Below are 22,803 nucleotides of genomic sequence, written 5' to 3' on the forward strand. Positions count from 1 at the left end.
CGTGACACACAGAGTGACAAGGCCGGCCCCTTGAAATACAGGTACAACAGAAACAGGAAGTAAGAGTGAGAGAAAGTTGTGGTGAAAGAGTACAGCAGGGATCACCACCATCCTGCCGGAGTCTCGTGGAGGTTTTAGGTGTTTTCGCTCAATAAACACTCACAACGCCCGGTCTGGGAATCGAAACCGCGATCCTATGACCGCGAGTCCGCTGCCCTAACCACTGGGCCGACAGTAGGGGTACACCACCGCTGTTTAACCCTAGAAAGCATCGGGGCTAAACAGCGGTGGTGTACCCCACTACTGTCACGTTCGTGTTAGATTGACAGTATACAACCATTCTATCGCCCCCACCACCGTACATATCTCTTACGAGAGATTTAGAAATTTAGTATTTCTGAGCAAATAATAGAAATAATGGAAATGAGAATTCGCGTCGAGTTATCTGCTCCTGATTTGGTTTCACCCCTCCCCCTCCGCCCCCTTCTCTCTCACTAATGTCATCATTGTTATTGTTATAAATGTCCGCTAGAGGTCAGCAGTTTGTTCTGTCACTGCTCCCCCTCCTCCCACGTTGTATGTAATTAATTATAACAAGTCAATTAGGGAGAAAATGAAGCCAGTTATTGAGTTGAGACCACAAAGGCCACCAATTGCCGAGATCATTGCTGACCTGGAATCGGCTTCTGCAGACGACGTTGTATTCGGATTGCTAGATACTTCTGACTTAATGGACGGTAAGCAACAAGTACCTAGAAATAATATATATTTCATTTTTGTCGTAAACATACATACTTACATATATATACATTGATATCTTATATATATATATATATATATAAAGGTACAAGTGTGGATATAAACCTCGGAGGGATAAAAATATCCAAGATTAGACTAGTTGAACACCTAACAGTATGGTTTATATATATATACTATATATATACTTTACATTATATATATATATATACTATATATATACTTTACATTATATATATATATACTATATATATATATATACTTTACATTATATATATATACTATATATATACTTTACATTATATATATATACTATATAATATATACTTTACATTATATATATATACTTTACATATATATATATATACTATATATATATACTATATATATATACTTACATTATATATATATACGATATATATATATATATACTTTACATTATTATATATATATACGATATATATATATATACTTTACATTATATATATATACGATATATATATATATACTTTACATTATATATATATACTATATATATATATACTTTACATTATATATAATACTTTACATTATATATATATACTAATATATATATATACTTTACATTATATATATATATATATATATATACTTACATTATATATATTACTATATATATATATACTTTACATTATATATATATACTATATATATATACTTTACATTATATATATATACTATATATATATATATATATATATATATATACACACATTACATTATATATATACTATATATATACACTTTACATTATATATATATATATATAACTATATATATATATACTTTACATTATATATATATACTATATATATACACTTTACATTATATATATATACTATATATATATATACTTTACATTATATATATACTTTACATATATATATACTATATATATATATACTATATATATACTTTACATTATATATATATACGATATATATATATATATACTTTACATTATATATATATACGATATATATATATATACTTTACATTATATATATACGATATATATATATATACTTTACATTATATATATATACTTATATATATATATACTTACATTATATATATATACTTTACATTATATATATATACTATATATATATATACTTTACATTATATATATATACTATATATATATACACTTTACATTATATATATATACTATATATATATATACTTTACATTATATATATACTATATATATATACTTTACTTATATATATATATATTATATATATATATATATTATATATATATATACACACATTACATTATATATACTATATATATACACTTTACATTATATATATATATATAAACGGGTGGTGTGCGTATTTTTTTACATCCGCCTATATATCTGTGTACATACCTGTGTGTATATATACATATATACTTACACGATCGTATATATATTTTGTGTTTATCTCTTTACTTAATCGTTTATTGGACTGCGACATTTTTTCAACCTGTACGGAAATATTTTCGATACAGGAAATCGAAATAAAGAAGCACCTGAATGAAGCGGTTCCAGTTTTCTTCAACGACACTGTCATACAGGGAAGAACACGTAGCTGATAGCATTAGAGTTAGTTGTACACGCACGCACAATAAACAAAGTCAAGAGAATATACAATACTGAAAGTAGAGTCATTTATTTTACACTTTTTACAAACTGAAAATTTCACAATGGTTGCTGCGACTTAATTGTTTTCAATCGGAGATGATAAACTCGGAATAACTTATTTGTGAAGGTTTTCCAATATAATATACACAAAAACATGCGTTGTTGTGTGTGTGTATATTCAAATATACTATATATGCTTCTCTATGTACGTGTATGGTTAATATTTCTTGTCTTTGGAGGGTTGTTAGTCCACACGTACATACCTTTCTATGTGGATCTGTTTGTTATACTGGCCATCTAACGAGAGCACTATATTATTGCCCGACCTATGAGAAATAGGAGCCATATATCCATCAAATCACAGTTTTGTCTTGAAAAGATACATATTGTATAATTGTTTCTGATTTACGTATAAAGCCAGTTGAGGAGAAGAGTTCGACTTTGCCTTTCATCCTTTGGGGGTCGATAAATAAAGTACCAGTTACGCACTGGGGTCGATGTAATCGACTTGATCCGTTTGTCTGTCCTTGTTTGTCCCCTCTGTGTTTAGCCCCTTGTGGGTAATAAAGAAACATTTATTCGATGCCCTCGCCCCCAGCAGTCTGAGATAAAAAAAATTAAAAAAGACTGGATGCCCGTTGGTGAAATGTCTTTCATCATAGGCTTGTTGGACCAGAGATAACCTGGGGCTAAACAAAAACTTGATCACTATTCTATTTCTTACCTTAGCAACGCATTTCTCTGATAAATGACGGCACTCTAAAGTGCAATCGTAAAAATAGTTACGAAAGTATTTACTTCTAAATCAACTGCTCTGTTATAATATACAAACATCATCATCATTCAACGTCCGTTTTCTATGCTGGCAAGGGTTGAACTCCTGAAACAATATTCTTTTAATTAAAACACCCTTCTATATTTGTGCTAGTTTCTTTTTGCCCTTTAAAGGCCTTTATTTACTTACGTACTTTTGCTTATTCTCGCCTGAACGAAATAAAGGTCCATGCAACAGGAAAACAACTATAACAAATATGATACATATCTTTTCTCTCATGTTCCTTCATTTGGAAAACAGTTATGATAGTTTATTGTGCTGATTTTGTGAATAGAGGTGATAAACTATAGAAAAATCTATAATTTATCACGTAATAAGAATATCGCACTGCTAACACAAAAACAACAATAAAACACAAGATTGTAAATCTTTAATATTCATAGTAGTACATTATGTTTGCAAAACGAAATACTGTGTCCTTGCTAGTAATTAATATGGTTCTACATCGAAAACATTGCCTGTTTGTCATTTACATGGTATTCAGGTATTGTTATACTATCCTGCATCGGTTTATTATTTGGGTCCATTTAGTGAGCTGTGGTCATAATGGGGCCCTGTCAGCTTTACAAAATTCTGTCATAACTTCAGTGCTCCAGAGTATTTGTAATTTCTGCTGAAATTCTGTAACTGTTTCTCTTAAAATATTGCATCTAATAACAGAAGCTTCTTTCACCCTGATATAGCAACCAAACCATTTTTCTACAATTCCCCTTACTGTTTTTCAATCTCCCTCATTAAACTCACTGTTGCGAAAACTGAATATTTATAATCCTAAATCATTAGACAGCAATATTTCTCACTGTAATCAGGTAAGATATTATCTATATTGAGCCACTAAGAGAGTGATGTAACTGCCAATATCTCTCAACAAACTCCACATTATGTTTCAAATGCAGACTACATTTTCTAAATATTACAACAGCATGTGTCACAAGAATGACAGTAGGAACTACATGTTGCATACCTCCTTTTAACTTCAGATCTTTAGATTTATCATTCTGAATAGAACACTTTATTCTACACTAGCAGTATCGCCCGGCGTTGCTCGGGTTTGTAAGGGAAATAACTATATAAGCATTTTTAGAGATGTAAAGTATAATAGCCATCTCAATATAGCTAACCACAAGGGGGGGGGGTGTTACTGTAGCTTTTTACGTTCTGAGATTTAATAATAAATTTTTAGAGTTACTTCCTTTATATATGCCAAAAATGCATATATAAGGGATGTAACTCTCTAAAAATTTATTATTAAATCTCAGAACGTAAAAAGCTACAGTAACACCCCCCCCCCCTTGTGGTTAGCTATATTGAGATGGCTATTATACTTTACATCTCTAAAAATGCTTATATAGTTATTTCCCTTACAAACCCGAGCAACGCCGGGCGATACTGCTAGTCCACTAAATCAAATTAGGTGAATCCGCAGAGTTGTTTGTTTTCTATACTCTGAAACCACTTAATTATAGTGGTGCTACATTTCCATTGTCCTAATATTAATAGTGTTTCTTATTTTAAGGTTAATCACTTTGAGAATGGGCTAATTGAAGTCAGTTCTTGCAGGTTTTTAATTAAGCTACATCTAGAGTTGGGGGAAAGTTCATCTTATCTTCTTTAGGGGTAATGTAAGGTTTGTATCTAATAAGACACCCCTGCAGCCTTGTACTTCTAATTAGAAGGCTAACTCTCTTGTTTTTACGTTTATGATGGTAATGTGAGTGTGTTCGCAGGTGTTCTTTCCCTACTTAGAAGCTAAGAATTTCAGAATACTAAAAATAAAAAAGAGAATATTTTAAATATTGACCCTTATTTATCAGATTGATAAAATTTTAACAAATAGATTTTGAGAAACACACTCATGAATGAATTGCTGAGATCTCTTTTAATTTCCCTATCTTTTTTTCTGAACTGCATCCTTGGCACGTGATTCTCGTTATTTTACTGTTTGGGCAAAACATCAAGAAATAGCTTTTTTACACAAGCAAGATAAAGTGTCTAGTCCTGATTTATACGTCACTCCAACTGTCTTTCTCTCTCTTCACCTATACCTCGTCTCTCTCTCTCTCTCTCACACTCTTATGTGAATTCTGTTCACAGCTATCTTAGTCTTTTACTTCACTTCAGATTTAAGGAAGTTTAGTTAGTTGTCAAAAAATCATTACTAATATTATTTTTATTACTGTTGTTGTTATTGTGTCCTTGTGTGACTTAGTAAAAATAAACCATTGTTATTACTGTTCTTGTTGGTGCATTTGTTGCTGCTGCTGCTGTTGTTGTTGTTGTTGTCTACACTATTATCTAGCAATGCTGCATAACGTGCTGGCTTTGCCAACAGCAACACCACATATCACCACTAACCTGTGCAACAACTGTTGCTGGACTTTACATCAGAATATTTTAGTTACTGTAATTAGTTTATAGATTTTCTTGGGCTTGCCACTAAACACTACATAGTAGATAAATAACTAAATGATATACATACATACATATATAATATATATATATATATATATATATATATCTTTTTACTCTTTTACTTGTTTCAGTCATTTGACTGCGGCCATGCTGGAGCACCACCTTTAGTCGAGCAACTCGACCCCGGGACTTATTCTTTTTGTAAGCCCAGTACTTATTCTATCGGTCTCTTTTTGCTGAACCGCTAAGTGACGGGGACGTAAACACACCAGCATCGGTTGTTAAGCAATGCTAGGGGAACAAACACACACACATACATATATATATATGTATATATATACATATATACGACAGGCTTCTTTCAGTTTCAATCTACCAAATTCACTCACAAGGCATTTGTCGGCCCGGGGCTATAGTAGAAGACACTTGCCCAAGATGCCACACAGTGGGACTGAACCCGGAATCATGTGGTTGGTTAGCAAGCTACTTACCACGCAGCCACTCCTGCTCCTATATATATATATATAGGGAGAGAGAGCACTCACACAAAATCAGATTAGTTCACTTATTCAGGCAATCATTATCTGCAAAATGTAGAATGGAACAATTTTTATATCAAATACATTTTAAATGTATATATTGTATATCAACATAAATGTATTTATGATTTGCTACAATTATCTTTACATAATATTTATTAAAAAGTGTTTGTCAAATGATAATTAAGTTCATTTTCATTAGAAGAGGCTATTTTGGGCCAAACTTTGCTGCAAGGTTTGCTATATTTAGTAAAATTCAGGTAGTATGGACAGGAGTGGCTGTGTGGTAAGTAGCTTGTTTACCAACCACATGGTTCCGGGTTCAGTCCCACTGCGTGGCACCTTGGGCAAGTGTCTTCTACTATAGCCTTGGGCCGACCAAAGCCTTGTGAGTGGATTTGGTAGACGGAAACTGAAAGAAGCCCGTTGTATATATGTATATATATATATATGTGCGTGTCTGTGTTTGTCCCCCTAGCATTGCTTGACAACCGATGCTGGTGTGTTTATGTTCCCGTTACTTAGCGGTTCGGCAAAAGAGACCGATAGAATAAGTACTGGGCTTACAAAAGAATAAGTCCCGGGGTCAAGTTGCTTGATTAAAAAAGGTGGTGCTCCAGCATGGCTGCAGTCAAATGACTGAAACAAGTAAAAGAGTATATAATTGTAGTTGGTGGTAGGTACTAAAAGAGAATGACTCTCCCCAGTTAATAAAACTAGATGTTTTTTTTTTGTTTATTCTGTAGGTCTACTCTGACTATAAACATCTGTCATTAAAAATGTTCCAGCTGTGGCTATCAGTCATAGTGTATGTGGGACTACATTATCCAGTGCATCTGTCTCTTTTTAGCAATACACTAAACCACCTTCAACTACCACAACAGTAGTACTCCTTGTTTTCGCTTCATATTCTGCCTCTCACATTTGTTTGCCAATACATTTTTCCTTGGCACAACCAACCATATTTGTGTATCTTTATTCACTACTACTCTCATTTATCCTACGACTCTATCATCACCACATTCACTTCCTACTGTAAACAGCCTTTCAAGAGTAAATCTGTTCCATGTTGATTCCATTACGATCTTTCATACATAGCACTGCTTTCCTTCTTCAATACTGGTACTACCAGCCTTCCATACATGGCAGCCCAATTCTTCTTCAGTCTAGCAGCTCCTTATTTCAACTCTTGCACTTTCACCTGCTTCCTTTTCTAACTTTAATACAGTTGACTTCCCATAACCTTGTCTTCCTACCTCCAATCTTTCCATATGTGGCAAATCCTTCCTATTTCAATCATGGCACTGCCAAACTTCTGTCCATGCTTTTCCCCTGTTTAACCATCACACTGTCATTGTTCCCTACAAGATAACCATCTTCTTTCTCTTAACCTTTGCCACACTACCAGTAATATTCAATGGGTCATCCTGTCACTGCTAGTCAATCCAGAGTTCCCTAATGTCAATATAGGTCAAGCAGTATTGACATTATGGTAGCTGGTGATTGCTAAATAAAGGTTCTTGTTTAGCTTCAATGGGCTGACTTGTAATCAAAGTTATTCAACTGTGACCATCCTACCATTTATTTATTTTCAAATGTTGCATATCTGATTGTATTATCCAATATATTATTCCTCTTAAGTTTTCCTTAGGTCTGGACAAGCCAGGGCTCAAGAAAATTTACTGACCAACTGCATCCTGATGGTTTTATCACTCTTGGCCCTTCATTGCCTATCCAGCTGGTGCACCTTCTTACATTATTCTTTACTCTTTTACTTGTTTCAGTCATTTTGACTGTGGCCATGCTGGAGCACCGCCTTTAGTCGATCAAATCGGCCCGGGACTTATTCTTTGTGTAAGCCCAGTACTTATCCTATCGGTCTCTTTTGCCGAACCGCTAAGTAACGGGGACATAAACACACCAGCATCGGTTGTCAAGCAATGCTAGGGGGACAAACACAGACACACAAACACGCACACACACAATATATATATATATATATATATATATATATATATATACACATACATACATGCATACATATATACGACAGGCTTCTTTCAGTTTCTGTCTACCAAATCCACTCACAAGGCATTGGTCGGCCCGGGGCTATAGCAGAAGACACTTGCCCAAGATGCCACGCAGTGGGACTGAACCCGGAACCATGTGGTCGGTTAGCAAGCTACTTACCACACAGCCACTCCTGCAGCTTTCTAATAATATATATGCAGAGTATTTCCCAATCCACAATTTGGAGGACATACCAGATATCGATGGAGCTCTGGAACTTGTTTGTATAAGTTAGTTGGGTGTGATTTGATGGAAATTTTTAACAACTGTTTCTACCAGTTTGATCAACCATATAGAAGCATGCTCACTGGCTTCTGAAATAGAAATAAGCAATGTTAGATTGGGTATAGGATGGTAGTGGATGCTATCTGAAGTAGAGGTTTATGATAGTTGTTAGCAACTAAATTAGGAGTAAGTTATGTTGCTATAGTGGTGTGTGGCAGGGGATGGTAACCATAAGCAATTGAAAATAATGGGAGGTAACTAAAATGTTAGTATCGTTGCACCCCATCCACATTTGCCTGCCAATATGGTAGCTTTTGAATCTTTTTCCTTAATCCCTCCTCTCACTCTTTCTCTTTCCATGGGGCATACCTGTTTTACAGGCATTAACTGCTATAGAGTCTGAAGATTCATGATTTTTATTACGAAAGATTCAGTAATGTTTTTCCATTGCCTTCTGCCAGTTTATTTACAGTTTATTCTGCTAGTCTTCTTTTCTCCAGAGCTTTCCCTTTAGGTGCAAAGTGTGTCTAATCCTTTAGGCCAGGGAACTGATTCATATAACATCAGTGTATGTCCACACACCAGTGGGCTGGTATGACAGATGTCTAGTGACCAGCCCTTCACCAAATCCAGTATGCCTTAGCCATTGGGCCATCTGCTCTTTTATCTAATAACTTGGGTTCTTAATAGATATTACTACCTGAAGCCAGAGTGGAACCAGGAGTAGTAGTAACTAAGGAGTAACTCCATACTCCCCAAGTCTCCTAAACTCCCAAGCTGGAGCCTCTCCACCAGATGCAGTTTAACGTCTTGCTTAGGACATATTTTAACCTCACTAATTAATAAAACTTCTGTTTATCCTTTTAGTTTTGTTTTCTGATGATGAATAGCAGAATACTCTTCCTAGTCTTCTTTATTATCATCATCGGGTGTATCTTTATTAATTCAGCATTTGTTTTGTGACTGCAAAGACCCGGGCTGCTTCCTGCACCAGTTCCGCATAGCCCCTGCCCATTCAAAGTACCCTGGATTCCAGAATGTCCCGCCGTTGAGTCAAGTACATGAACATGAACATCGAAATAAATATCAATGGAAATAGTAGTTGTGATACCTGTGCCGGTGGCACATAAAAAGCACCATCCGAACGTGGCCGTTGCCAGCGCCGCCTCGACTGGCTTCTGTGCGAGTAGCACATAAAAAGCACCATCCGAACATGGCCGTTGCCAGCGCCGCCTTGTCTGGCTTCCGTGCCGGTGGCATGTTAAAAGCTCCAACCGATCGTGGCCGATGCCGGACCCCCCTGGCACCTGTGCAGGTGGCACATAAAAAGCACCCACTACACTCGCGGAGTGGTTGGTGTTAGGAAGGGCATCCAGCTGTAGAAACTCTGCCAGATCAGTCTGGAACTGGTGCAGCCCCTGGCTTCCCAGACCCCGGTCGAACCGTCCAACCCGTATGATCTACAATCATCATAAACATATTTAGGTTCAACTTAAAGTAAGTTGATCCCATGTTTTCTGCTAATAATTTCTTCCATTGTCATCTCATTATCATCATTACCACCATTAATACTGACTTGCGATGCCTTTATCTGTTCTCCATCACATCCCTCACCTGTATAGTCACTGTAATATACATTAGCTAGTGTATTGTCAATATTGTGCAATATGAATGTGGTGTGTGGTAGGTAACTATCATCATTATTATTATAGTGGAAAATAGCCTAATCAGGAGAGTCTCAGACTTAATACTTTGTGTTATTTAGTTACTAGTCATTCTGATTTCAAATCACTCTGGTCTTGACTTCATATTTAATCATTTCAGGTCAATAAAATTAGTTTTAGTCAGGAGGTCAATATTGGTAAACTCTCCTCCTAAATTGGTTTTGACTTTGTCTTAAGCATTCCAGAAAGTCAATAAAATAAAGTAATGTTGCTTCAAAATATTGACTGTACCCTTGTGGAATTGTGCCAGGGTTAAAGATTATTAATAAAAGCAATGGATTGACAGAAAATTGATAGAATTATAGACTAAATATCTTGGGTTTGCCCCTCCATGTTTTAAATTCAAACCTCTCCAAATTGACTTTATTTTTGATGCCTGGCTTGATAAAATTAGCATCAATTATCTACTGCCAGCCAATTCTATCAACATAAACTTCTCCCCTCTGACAAATATGTGGCTTTGATCCAATGTAGAAAAACATTATTCAGCTAGTAATGGGGAGTGATCAGCTGAAATACTTAGGTACTAACTTTAGGATTTCCTTTGCCTATCATTGTTTCTAAAGGGTTGGGCTATTACTAGTAACAGGAGGCATGATTTGAACTCAGGACATATAGAGCTGAAACATATGTCAATACATTACATTGAATTGATATTTTTATATCACTCTCAAAACTTCACTTAGGCAGGATTTGAACTTGGCATGCAGAAAGCTGGAACTAATACTGTTAGGCATTCTATCCATTGTTCTATCAATTCTGCCAATTATATCGTTATCATCATCCTCGTCATCATTTAACATCCATGTTGCAGCCTTCTGCCCAGCCAGCTCCTGTCAAACCATTCCACCCATGCCAGCATGGAAGGCGGATGTTAAACGATTATGATGATGATAGGCGGTGAGCTGGCAGAACCGTTAGCATGCCGGGCGAAATGTGTAGCCGTATTTCGTCTGCAGCTACGTTCTGAGTTCAAATTCCGCCGAGGTCAACTTTGCCTTTCATCCTTTCGGGGTCGATTAAATAAGTACCAGTCACGCACTGGGGTCGATGTAATTGACTTAATCCCTTTGTTTGTCCTTGTTTGTCCCCTCTATGTTTAGACCCCTGTGGGCAATAAAGATATAGATTATGATGATGATGTCCCATGCTAGCATGAGTTGAATAGTTTGACAAGAATCTAATGGGTCCAAGGACAGCATTGTGCTCCAGTGCTGGTGGTACACTCTCTATGTCCTGAGTTCAAATCTTGCCTCCTGTTACTAGTAAAAGCCCAACCCTTTAGAAACAATGATAGGCAAAGGAAATCCTAAAGTTAGTACCTAAGTATTTCAGCTGATCGCTCTCCATTACTAGCTGAATAATGTTTTTCTACATTGGATCAAAGCTACATATTTGTCAGAGGGGAGACGTTTATGTTGATAGAATTGGCTGGCAGTAGATAATTGATGCTAATTTCTATGGTTGGATGCCCTTCCTAACAGCAACCACGTTACAGCATGTAGTGGGTACTTTTTTGTACCACTGTCTCTACTGATGTTGCCATACAGCTTGCAAGAGTATAGAACCCCAGTGAATGAGGGTATGTTTTATGCTAGGAGACAAAGTGTAAAAGTGAGAGAAGAATGGTAGGGGCAGAAAAATTCTTGTAAAGCAGCTACTCACATTCAGAAGAGAGAGAGGGAAAGAAAGAATGATCTGTCAGAGCTGCATCAAGATAAATAGTAAAAATAAAGGGTCCAGGTGGTCCCTCGAGGCACAAGGTGAGTAAAAGTGAATTGGTGGAGAATTTGCAAGATTCTATGAAGAGCAGGATATGTATGTGTCTGACTGTATGTATGTCATGATGTATGTATATATGTATACAGTGCCTTGAAGGACAACATGGACCCCTCATCTCCTCTATTTATCTCTTTGCAGCTCCTTCAAATCATTCTCTCTCTACTCTACTAAATGTGAGTACCCAAGTAGCTTATCTACAAGGACCTTCTCTGAACCCCCACCCACCATCACCACCTCCTCTCCTATTTCAACCTCTCATCCGCTATCTAAAGCCAAAACCTTCTCTCTTGGGGTTCATAGTCTTACAAGCTGCATAGTACCTCAGTAGTGCTGGTGGTACACAAAAGCACTCAGCACACATTGTAAAGTGGTTGGCACTGAGCAAAAACTGTCCGACGAATGGCAACGGGAAACTCAGAGTAACAGGTTTTGTTGAATTTTCTGCTGCTTTAAATAAAGCATATCACTCTACCACTGGTATTTGAGTACTCTTTTTTCCACCTTGTTTCACATTTATGTGTTTACTCCGGTATATATATATATATATATATATATATATATATATATATATCAGAAATACTAAATTTCTAAATCTCTCGTAGAGACATGTACGGTGGTGGGGCGATAGAATGGTTGTATACTGTCAATCTAACGTGAACGTGACAGTAGGGGGGTACACCACCGCTGTTTAGCCCTAGGAAGCATCGATGCCTCCTGATGGCTTTGACACATTTTTTTCTTTTTTCATATATATATAAGGACACAGGAAAGATGTGTCAAAGCCATCAAGAGGCGTCGATGCTTCCTAGGGCTAAACAGCGGTGGTGTACCTCCCCTACTGTCATGTTCGTGTTAGATTGACAGTATACAACCATTATATATATATATATATATATATATATACACACACACACACACCCTTTTCCTTAGCAACAAAGTTTTGTTCTGTTGTTGTTGTTTGCCATTGCTGTTGTTTATCATCACAATATAATATTTGCTGAAAACCTGTATTAAATTTACCTGTTGTTGAACAATTGTCTGTTCTGAGCACCTGTCAACCAGATTAATTTTTTTCTCTCCTTACTAAATTATTCCTAGTTCTTCTTCCGCAGCTGTATTGACGTTGGACTTAAAACTATTACATTATTGATTTATATCCCTGTTTGACTTAACTGACACAATGTTTATTATACACGTGCTATCTCGCTAACTTCCTTCTTCATTTGCCTATTATTTGCATGTGTGGGTGTGTAACTCTTTCACTCTTTTATTTGTTTCAGTCATTTGACTGCGGCCATGCTGGAGCACCGCCTTTAGTCGAGCAAATCGACCCCGGGACTTATTCTTTGTAAGCCCAGTACTTATTCTATCGGTCTCTTTTGCCGAACCGCTAAGTGACAGGGACATAAACACACCAGCATCGGTTGTCAAGCAATGCTAGGGGGACAAACAGTGACACACAAACACATACACACACATATACATATATACGACAGGCTTCTTTCAGTTTCCGTCTACCAAATCCACCCACAAGGCATTGGTTGGCCCGGGGCTATAGCAGAAGACACTTGCCCAAGATGCCACGCAGTGGGACTGAACCCGGAAGTATGTGGTTGGTTAGCAAGCTACTTACCACACAGCCACTCCTGCGCCTATTTATATAAGTAAATGAATGCATGGTTAAGGAGTTTTCTGTACAAACACATGGTTCTAGGTTCCATACCATTGTGATCACCTTGGATTTTTCAACACTCTGGGCTGATAAAATTAGTACTAGTCATATCATCATCATCATCATCGTTTAACGTCCGCTTTCCATGCTAGCATGGGTTGGACGGTTCAACTGGGGTCTGGGAAGCCCGAAGGCTGCACCAGGCCAGTCAGATCTGGCAGTGTTTCTACAGCTGGATGCCCTTCCTAATGCCAACAACTCCGTGAGTGTAGTGGATGCTTTTTATGTGCCACCGACACAGGTACCAGACGAGGCTGGCGAACGGTCACGCTCGGATGGTGGTTTTTATGTGCCACCGACACAGGTGCTAGACGAGGCTGGCGAACAGTCACGCTCAGATGGTGTTTTTTATGTGCCACCGACACAGGTGCCAGACGAGGCTGGCGAATGACCATCGACGGATGGTGTTTTTTATGTACCACTGACACAGGTGCCAGATGAGGCTGGCGAAGGTAATTCAAGCTTTTATATTATCCCTGCCTCTACTCTCTGCATTTTTGCCTTATACTGAGCTAATGTAAATATGAACAGTGTGATGCATCTTTTATCTTTTACTTGTTTCAGTAGCCATACTGGGACACTGCCTTGAAGGGTCTTACTCAAACGAATTGACTCTACGACTTTTTTCGGTCTCTTTTGCCACTAAGTTACAGGGACATAAACACACCAACACTGGTTGTCAAAGCAGTTGGGGGCGGGGAGACAAAGACACACACACACTCACATACAACAGGTTTCCTACAATTTTTATCAACCAAATCCACTCACAAGGGTTTGCTTGGCCTGGGGCTATAGTAGAGGACACTTGCCCAAGGTGCCACACTGTGGGACTGAACACAGGACCATGTGTTTGGGAAACAAGATTCTTACTACACAACTATGTATTTGCTGTTAGTGGCAGAAGCAGCCTTTGTAACAAATATTAATTTGCACATCCATCTTAATTTGGATGTATCGTTAAGAATGCTATAGATTGCAGTAATTATCCAGGGAAATCATTCCATATAGGCGTTAGGTGCTACAAAAGTATAGATCATATCAGTTGATAAAATTTTGCCAACACCTGTAGATGGGAGAGTTGTATCATGTGATTTCAGTGCAAATTGCTAATCATTAGCAATAGACACCCAAGCACCAAATGCCAGATTGAAAATCCATCAAACTGATATATATTTCTTTACTACCCACAAGGGGCTAAACACAGAGGGAACAAACAAGGACAGACAAAGCGATTAAGTCGATTACATAGACCCCAGTGCGAAACTGGTACTTAATTTATCGACCCCGAAAGGATGAAAGGCAAAGTCGACCTCGGCGGAATTTGAACTCAGAACATAACGGCAGACGAAATACGGCTACGCATTTCGCCCGGCGTGCTACCGTTTAACTCAGATATAGTTTAACTCAGAGTAAACAGCCAGTGATGTTGCTGAAAAAGCTGTGTATAAAGTAGCTACAAGAAATGGAAGCAGCCTTTATAACAAATATTAGGTTGCACACCCAACTGAACTTACTCTATCACTGACTGTTTATTCATTGCTAAACTGCATTAGTTCGATGGGTTTTCTATCTTGCATTCAGTGCTTGGGTGTCTGTTGCTGATGATTCGCAATTTACACTGAAATCTCATGATGCAACAATCCTATCTGCCAGTGCTGATGAAGTTTTGTCAACCAATACAATCTATACTTTTTTAGACACCTAACTTCTATACAAGATGATTTCTCAGGACATTTACTGCAGGTTGCAACAGCCTTCACAACACACTAGGTTGTCAAGAAAGTTCTTGTGGTTTTTTAACCTTTAAATTCAGATGCACATATCTCGGCTCAAACAAAACTTTATTAATCGAAATAAACACCATCAGAATCAACACACTTTTGCCAACACGAAACCAGTTTATTTATGCCTGTAGTATAAAAATCCTGCATTCTGGTGGTGATGAAGTCGTTGAAGGTATGCTTGGTATCGTCTTGGTTTTTGAAGCATTTCTCATGTAGGAAGTTGTCAAAATGCTTGAGAAAGTGGTAGTCGGTAGGTGAGAGGTCTGGTGAGTATGGCAGATGAGGCAGAGTTTCATAGTCCAATTCGTTCAACTTCTGAAAGGTCAGTTGTGCGACGTGCAGCCGAGCGTTGTCATGAAGAAGAATTGGTCCTTTTCTGTTGACCAATGCTGGCTGTTGTTGTCAGAGTTTCTTATGTATTTCATCCATTTGCTGACAGTACTTCTCCATCGTAATGGTTTCGCCTGGATCCTAAAAGCCGAGATGGATGAGACCAGCCGCAGACCACCAAAGTCACCATGAACTTCTTTTGGTGCAATTTTGGCTCCGGGAAGTGCCATGGCGCTTCATCGGTGTCCAACCACTGAGCTGAGCATCATCAGTTGTCGTAAAGAATCCAGTCAAGAAACGGGTCGTTCTTGTTGTGTAAAAGAAAGGAAAATGACACTTCAAAACGGTGTTTTTTTTTTGTTTTTTTTTTGGTTGTCGTTCATTTCATGCAGCACCCATTTCTCAAGTATTTTTGTGTTTCCAATTTCTTTCAAGTGGTTGGAAATTGTCGTATACATTACGTCTAATTCAGAAGCAAGCTTTCGAACAGTTGTGCATGGACTGGTTTCCACTAAGGCTCTTAGTTGATCGTTGTCAACATCTGATGGCCAACCACTATGCTTATCATCTTCAAGACTCTCATCACCGCTACGAAATTTCTTGAACCACCATTGTGCTTTACGCTCATTAGTGGTTCCTGGGCCAAATGCATCATTGATATCACAAGCTGTTTCAGCAGCTTTTCGGCCTAGCTTGAACTGGAATAAGAAAATTGTGCAAATTTGCTTTTTGTCCATGTGGTATTTAACATTCCGGAAAAAATGGCCTAATTATTCAAAAAGAAAAAGAGTAATACGATTAGATATAGTGAAAAACAGGCTTTAAAATGATATATAAAGTAATTTAACAAAAATCAATTTGAAAATACATCATTTAAAACCAAAATTTAAAATTCCGCAAGAACTTTCTTGACAACCTAATAGATGTGCAAATTAATACATATATATATATATATATATATATATATATATAATATCATGTACTGCATATTAGTTATGTGGTTTGTTATGTGAGCACATGTGCACACAGACACATACATACATATATAGAAATATTTTCATCATCTTCAATGCTTTTACATTTGTGTTTTCTATTGGCTTGGCTTGGATTTGATAGGACAAGACCTCTTGAGATAGTATTCTGTGGTTGGATACTCTATCCTTGTTTTCAAGTATGGTATTTTATTTCAATGGAACCACTGTGTGAGACATTTTGCTTTTGTAAGACATAAACAAACCTTACCACTGTCCAAGTGGTGTCAATGCATCCCATTTTGCATCTGGTGGTACCATACAAGCACAGATCTGTTAGATCTGCCAGATGGTTTAAATCCTCAACTGACACATTTTGTTGAGATATCTTCCTGAATGAAAGTCCATTGCCACATTTGTTAATATACCTTACTGTATTTCAAATATCATATAGATGAAATTATGACCATGTTATTATTCTGTATCATTATACATACTTAACTTTGTAGCTTTCAAGCATCTGATAAATAATTAGTTTTGTATCTTTTATATCAAAACTTATTTAGAAAAATGTTAAATTTCAGCTCTGTATTCAAATTTTTAACCAGAACTTATATATATGTATGTGTGTGTGTGTGTGTGTGTGTGTGTGTAACCATTTCAATATGTGACTGTGTGTGTATCGTTGGCGATTTTCTCTCTCCGTCTTCCCTTCTTTAGACTTTTTCTATATTTCTGATGAAGAGCTCTGCTCAAAACGTGAAATCCACTTTCTTTTCTTTCCTTTCCTGAGCATCCAATAACACTGTACTTATTCCACGTCCTCGCGTTGTTGCTTTTTCTTGCTTGTTCATGTTTGGATTGACTATATACATGCATGCATACATACACTCACACACACACATACATACATGGTGTTGAACTCCTGATCATAAGATGGTGGTTTTGGGATTGGGCAATGTGTTGTGTTCTTGAGCAAAATATCTCATTTCATTCCGCTCAGCTGACAATAATGAATAATATTGCAATGGGCCAACATCCATCCAAGGTGGGTATGTGTGTATATATATATATATATATATATATATATATATATATATACTTTATTTTAAGCAGCAGAAAATTCAACAAAAATCTGTTACTCTGAGTTTCTCGTTGCCGTTCATCAGACAGTTTTTGCTAGAAAAAACTGTCTGATGAACGGCAACGAGAAACTCAGAGTAACAGATTTTTGTCTGCTGCTTAAAATAAAGCATATTACTCTACCACTGGTATTTGAGTACTCTTTTTTCCACCTTGTTTCACATTTATGTGTTTACTCCGGTGTATATATATATATAATATATATATATATATATATTATATATATATATATTATATATTATATATATATATATATATAATATATATATATATACAGGGGATGGACAAAATAATAGAAACACCTTAAAATTTCAAACAATTTTATTTTAATATGGGTTAGGACTGCTTTGGCAGTAATTACAGCTTGAATTCTACAAGCTATGGACTCGTACAAAGTTTGAATGGTTTCCAAAGGAATTTTGGTCCATTCTTCAGCTAAAACAGTCTCCAATTCTTGTAGTGATGATGGTGGAGGATATCAACTCCTTGCTTGTTTTTCTAAAATGCACCATAAATGTTCAATAATATTGAGATCTGGGGATGGGATGGCCAGATAAAATGTTCAACTTCACTAGAATGTTCCTCGTGCCATTCAGTGACAAGTTTAGCTGTGTGAATTGGTACATTATCATCCTGAAAGATTGTGTTTCCCTCCGGAAACAGTTCCGTAACCATAGGATGAATTTGATAAGACAAAATGCTTAAATAGTCTTGACTATTGATTCTGCCATGAAGGGAAACCATTGAGCCGGCGGATTTCCGAGATATAGCCCCCCCCCCCATCCTCACAGATCTTCCTTCATGTTTAACAGTTGGAAAAATGCATTCTGGATTGAATGCTTCTTTTGGCTGTCCCCACTTGGCTGGTGGTCAGAAATAAGGTAAAGGATGACTCGTTCGAGAAAATAACATTTTCCCACTGCTCTAGGGACCCATTCTGTAGGTTTTTATTCCACTCTAGGCGTTTTGCAATGTTTGTTTTTGAAAGTAGTGGTTTTCTGATTGCAGCCATTCCGTTTTTGTGGAAACTGGGTTCTCGAGGTGGTCATTAAGCTCTGCAGTAATTTTGGGAGCTGTACTTTTGTGATCCTTTCTAACAATCTATGTAAGAGTCTGATGGTCCCTATCTGAAAGTTTTGGTTTTCTTCCAGAGTTTTTGTTTCAACAAGGAGGTTTTCCCCTCTTTCTCAAAGGCTGTCATTACTTTCAAGACAGTACTTCTTGATACACCAAACATTTCGACTGTTTTCGTTATGCTAGAGCCTGCCATCCGAGCGCCAACAATTTGACCTCTTTGAAAGTCCGAGAGATCTGTTATGTTAATGAATTTTAATTACCTTTTTCTGATGATATCTGAAAAGAAACAGCAATTTTAGTAAAATATATTAAGCAACACTAATAATAAATCAAAAAACATAAAAGTAAACAAGCTTTTGACAGGTTTTATAGATATTTCAAAATTATGATGCTAGGTGTTTACATTATTTTGTCTAACACCTGTATATATATACAGACACACACACACATATGGCCCAGAATCTAGGAAACTAGCCTTATGAGCTTATGGCTCAAGAACAACCTTTGATTTTTTTATATATATATACACAAACACAGAACCTCTTAGTTCAGAGAGAATGCTTATAAATAGAAAACCAATGTTTTTATCTCTCTTATACAAACTTAGTGACCTCAGTGTTGCATTAGCCAGACCAAGTTCACTTGGTACCTTATTTACTGTCAGTTGATGACCTCTACCATTCTTACATTATGTAACAGTGTGAGAAAATCAGGCTGAAGCAAATCTTTTAGATTTTTCTCCTTTTTCTCACCAGCATGAACGCCTCTAATACTACTTTGTTTACATCTGATAAAGAGAGTGAAATGGTGATGGTGGTGGTGGTGGGGTTGTTGACAAGTTGGGATAGTGATTGTTTGTTCTGGTATACATTCACAATGTCCAGCAATGAGGTCAATTGGGTGCATATACATTAGAGCAAAGCTTCTACCTTTCTGAATTGTGAATTCAATCACCTATATCCCTACCCTACATAACCACACCACTGTGTCTGTTCTTTATGCCTTATATTCTATACAGCTCTTCTGTTATTGATATACTGACTTTTGCTTTGTGCAGCTAAGTGTGTTTTCATTTTGTTCACAGTAACTGGTAACAGCTTGGTTGATTCATTACTTCATCATCATCATCATCATCTACACCATTATCCTGATCATCTTCATCATGTACACAAACCAAACAAAAGAAAGCTGGAAATTAGTCTAAAATGCATAGAAATGTACTATCGCTGTGTAGTTGTCCAACCCATGTCAGAGTAGACAACAATAAAACTAATTGGGGTGGTTGCAATTAGTGAGGAGAATAAAGATGTTAATGAAAAGTGAAGTTGGTAGCATTAAATAATAGTAAATTTTTAGAAATTCATAAGGAGTCTGAAACAATAATGGAAGACCTTAGTGCTAAAAGCTAACTCTGGATTAGCTTTTTATTTCTTACATTACTTAGCTTTATATTTCTTACTAGCAGTATCACCCGGCGTTGCTCGGGTTTGTAAGGGAAATAACTATAAAGCATTTTTAGAGAGTTATAGCAAAAAAATGCATTAAAATGGAAAAAAATGATGGTAAATTTTTTTTAAATCGTTGACTCATCGTAGACATTTTTAGAGAGTTACTTCCCTTATATAATAGCGAAAAAAATGCATTAAAATGGAAAAAAATGATGGTAAATTATTTTTAAAATCGTAGACTCATCGTAGACGCGCACTAATACCCAGAAGGGCTCGATATGAATCACGACTATAAACTGCACCGCAAAATGTGGGAGTAGTTAGGAATCTAAATCGTAGGAGACAGACAGCACACAACCTCACTTTTATATATAAAGATTTCATCAGTGGGTGTTGTCAGCTTTGATGTAAGACAAGGGTGATATTATTAATGGTGGTTTCCATCAGTTGACCTTTAGGTAAGTTGATGTTATTAGTATAAATAATCATCACCACAAAGAGGCTATAGCCTCTTTGTGGTGATGATTTTTTTTTTTTTTTTTTCACATAATAATGATCTGACAGAATAATGCTAATCTTCTTTCATGAATAAATTATAGCTAATTGGGTGTCAGCTGGGTTTCTTGTAAAACTTGTTTAGGCGCAGGAGTGGCTGTGTGGTAAGAAAGCTTGCTTACCAACCACATGGTTCTGGGTTCAGTCCCACTGCGTGGCACCTTGGGCAAGTGTCTTCTGCTATAGCCCCGGGCCGACCAATGCCTTGTGAGTGGATTTGGTAGACGGAAACTGAAAGAAGCCTGTCGTATATATGTATATATATATATATATATATATGTGTGTGTGTGTTTGTGTTTGTCCCCCTAGCATTGCTTGACAACCAATGCTGGTGTGTTTACGTCCCCGTCACTTAGCGGTTCGGCAAAAGAGACTGATAGAATAAGTACTGGGCTTGCAAAGAATAAGTCCCGGGGTCAATTTGCTCGACTAAAGGCGGTGCTCCAGCATGGCCGCATCAAATGACTGAAACAAGTAAAAGAGTAAAGAGTACATGGTTATCCCCTTTTTTCAGTACTGCTGCTGCTGCTATTAATTATTTTCACATCAGCATCACCACCATTCTTAATAATATCCTCTAACCAAAATACAGACACCTAGATATGCAATAATCACAGTTCAGAGCTGTTTGCTCTGAATTGTGATTCTTATCAGCTCCACCCAATCACATAACTACATATTTAACCGACCACACACAGCTAGGCACACATCATAATGCAGCTGACCCCTTTCTCTCTCTCACACACACATATCAAAATAACTGCAACTCTCTTTACTCTTTTACTCTTTTACTTGTTTCAGTCATTTGACTGCGGCCATGCTGGAGCACCGCCTTTAGTCGAGCAAATCGACCCTGGGCCTTATTCTTTGTAAGCCCAGTACTTATTCTATCAGTCTCTTTTGCCAAACCGCTAAGTGACGGGGACGTGAACACACCAGCATCGGTTGTCAAGCAATGCTATGGGAACAAACACAGACACACAAACACACACGCATACACATATATATATACATATATACGACAGGCTTCTTTCAGTTTCCGTCTACCAAATCCACTCACAAGGCATTGGTCGGCCTGGGGCTATAGCAGAAGACACTTGCCCAAGATGCCACGCAGTGTGACTGAACCCAGAGCCATGTGGTTGGTTAGCAAGCTACTTACCACACAGCCATATCATTTAATGTCCATCATTCATCCTGGCATGTGTGGACAGATTGGCAGGAGCTGGCAAGCCAGAGGACTACACGAAGCTCCACAGTCTGTTTGGCATGGTTTTTACAGCTGGATACCCTTCCTAATGCCAACCATTTTACATATATATATTTATATATTTCATCATCATCATCATCGATTTAATGTCTACATGTCCATGCTAGCATGGGTCAGAGGAAACTTCATTCAAATTGAATTTTCTATAGCTAGACATCTTTCCCAGTGCCACTCCTCACTGCTGGTTTCCTACTAAGGTAATAATCTTGCAGTGTGTCTTTTGTTAACACATCGAAAATGAGAGAAGATATGCGCTCAAGTAATACACATACATATGTATGTGACCTTTTTGAGCAAAGCTGCTGAGATGCCTAGAAAAATATGTAAGGGGATGTCAATGAATGAAAACAAAGAGAAAAGATAATCTGTTATCTTATGTAGGTTGTTTAATGATCCAATAATATTTTAGGCAAATTAAATGTTTTCAGACAGAAGAAAATAAGAGTTTGAAGAAATGTGTTGTTATCAGCAGGCCATT

The 22,803-nt window shown here is 37.0% G+C and overlaps 1 protein-coding gene across 1 annotated transcript in view; it reads left to right on the forward strand.

Annotated features, from left to right (window-relative positions):
• Positions 1 to 509: 509 nt before the first annotated feature.
• The window catches only part of LOC115209410, a 31,628-nt gene continuing 9,334 nt past the window's right edge, over positions 510 to 22,803 (forward strand). Inside the window, exon 1 of the mRNA XM_029777818.2 lies at positions 510 to 737. Coding sequence (XP_029633678.1) covers positions 614 to 737 — 124 coding nt within the window. The 5' untranslated portion in view covers positions 510 to 613. The remainder of the gene's footprint in view (positions 738 to 22,803) is intronic.

Source organism: Octopus sinensis, linkage group LG3 (genome assembly GCF_006345805.1).
Source record: "Octopus sinensis linkage group LG3, ASM634580v1, whole genome shotgun sequence".
In the NCBI taxonomy this organism is placed as follows: domain Eukaryota; kingdom Metazoa; phylum Mollusca; class Cephalopoda; order Octopoda; family Octopodidae; genus Octopus; species Octopus sinensis.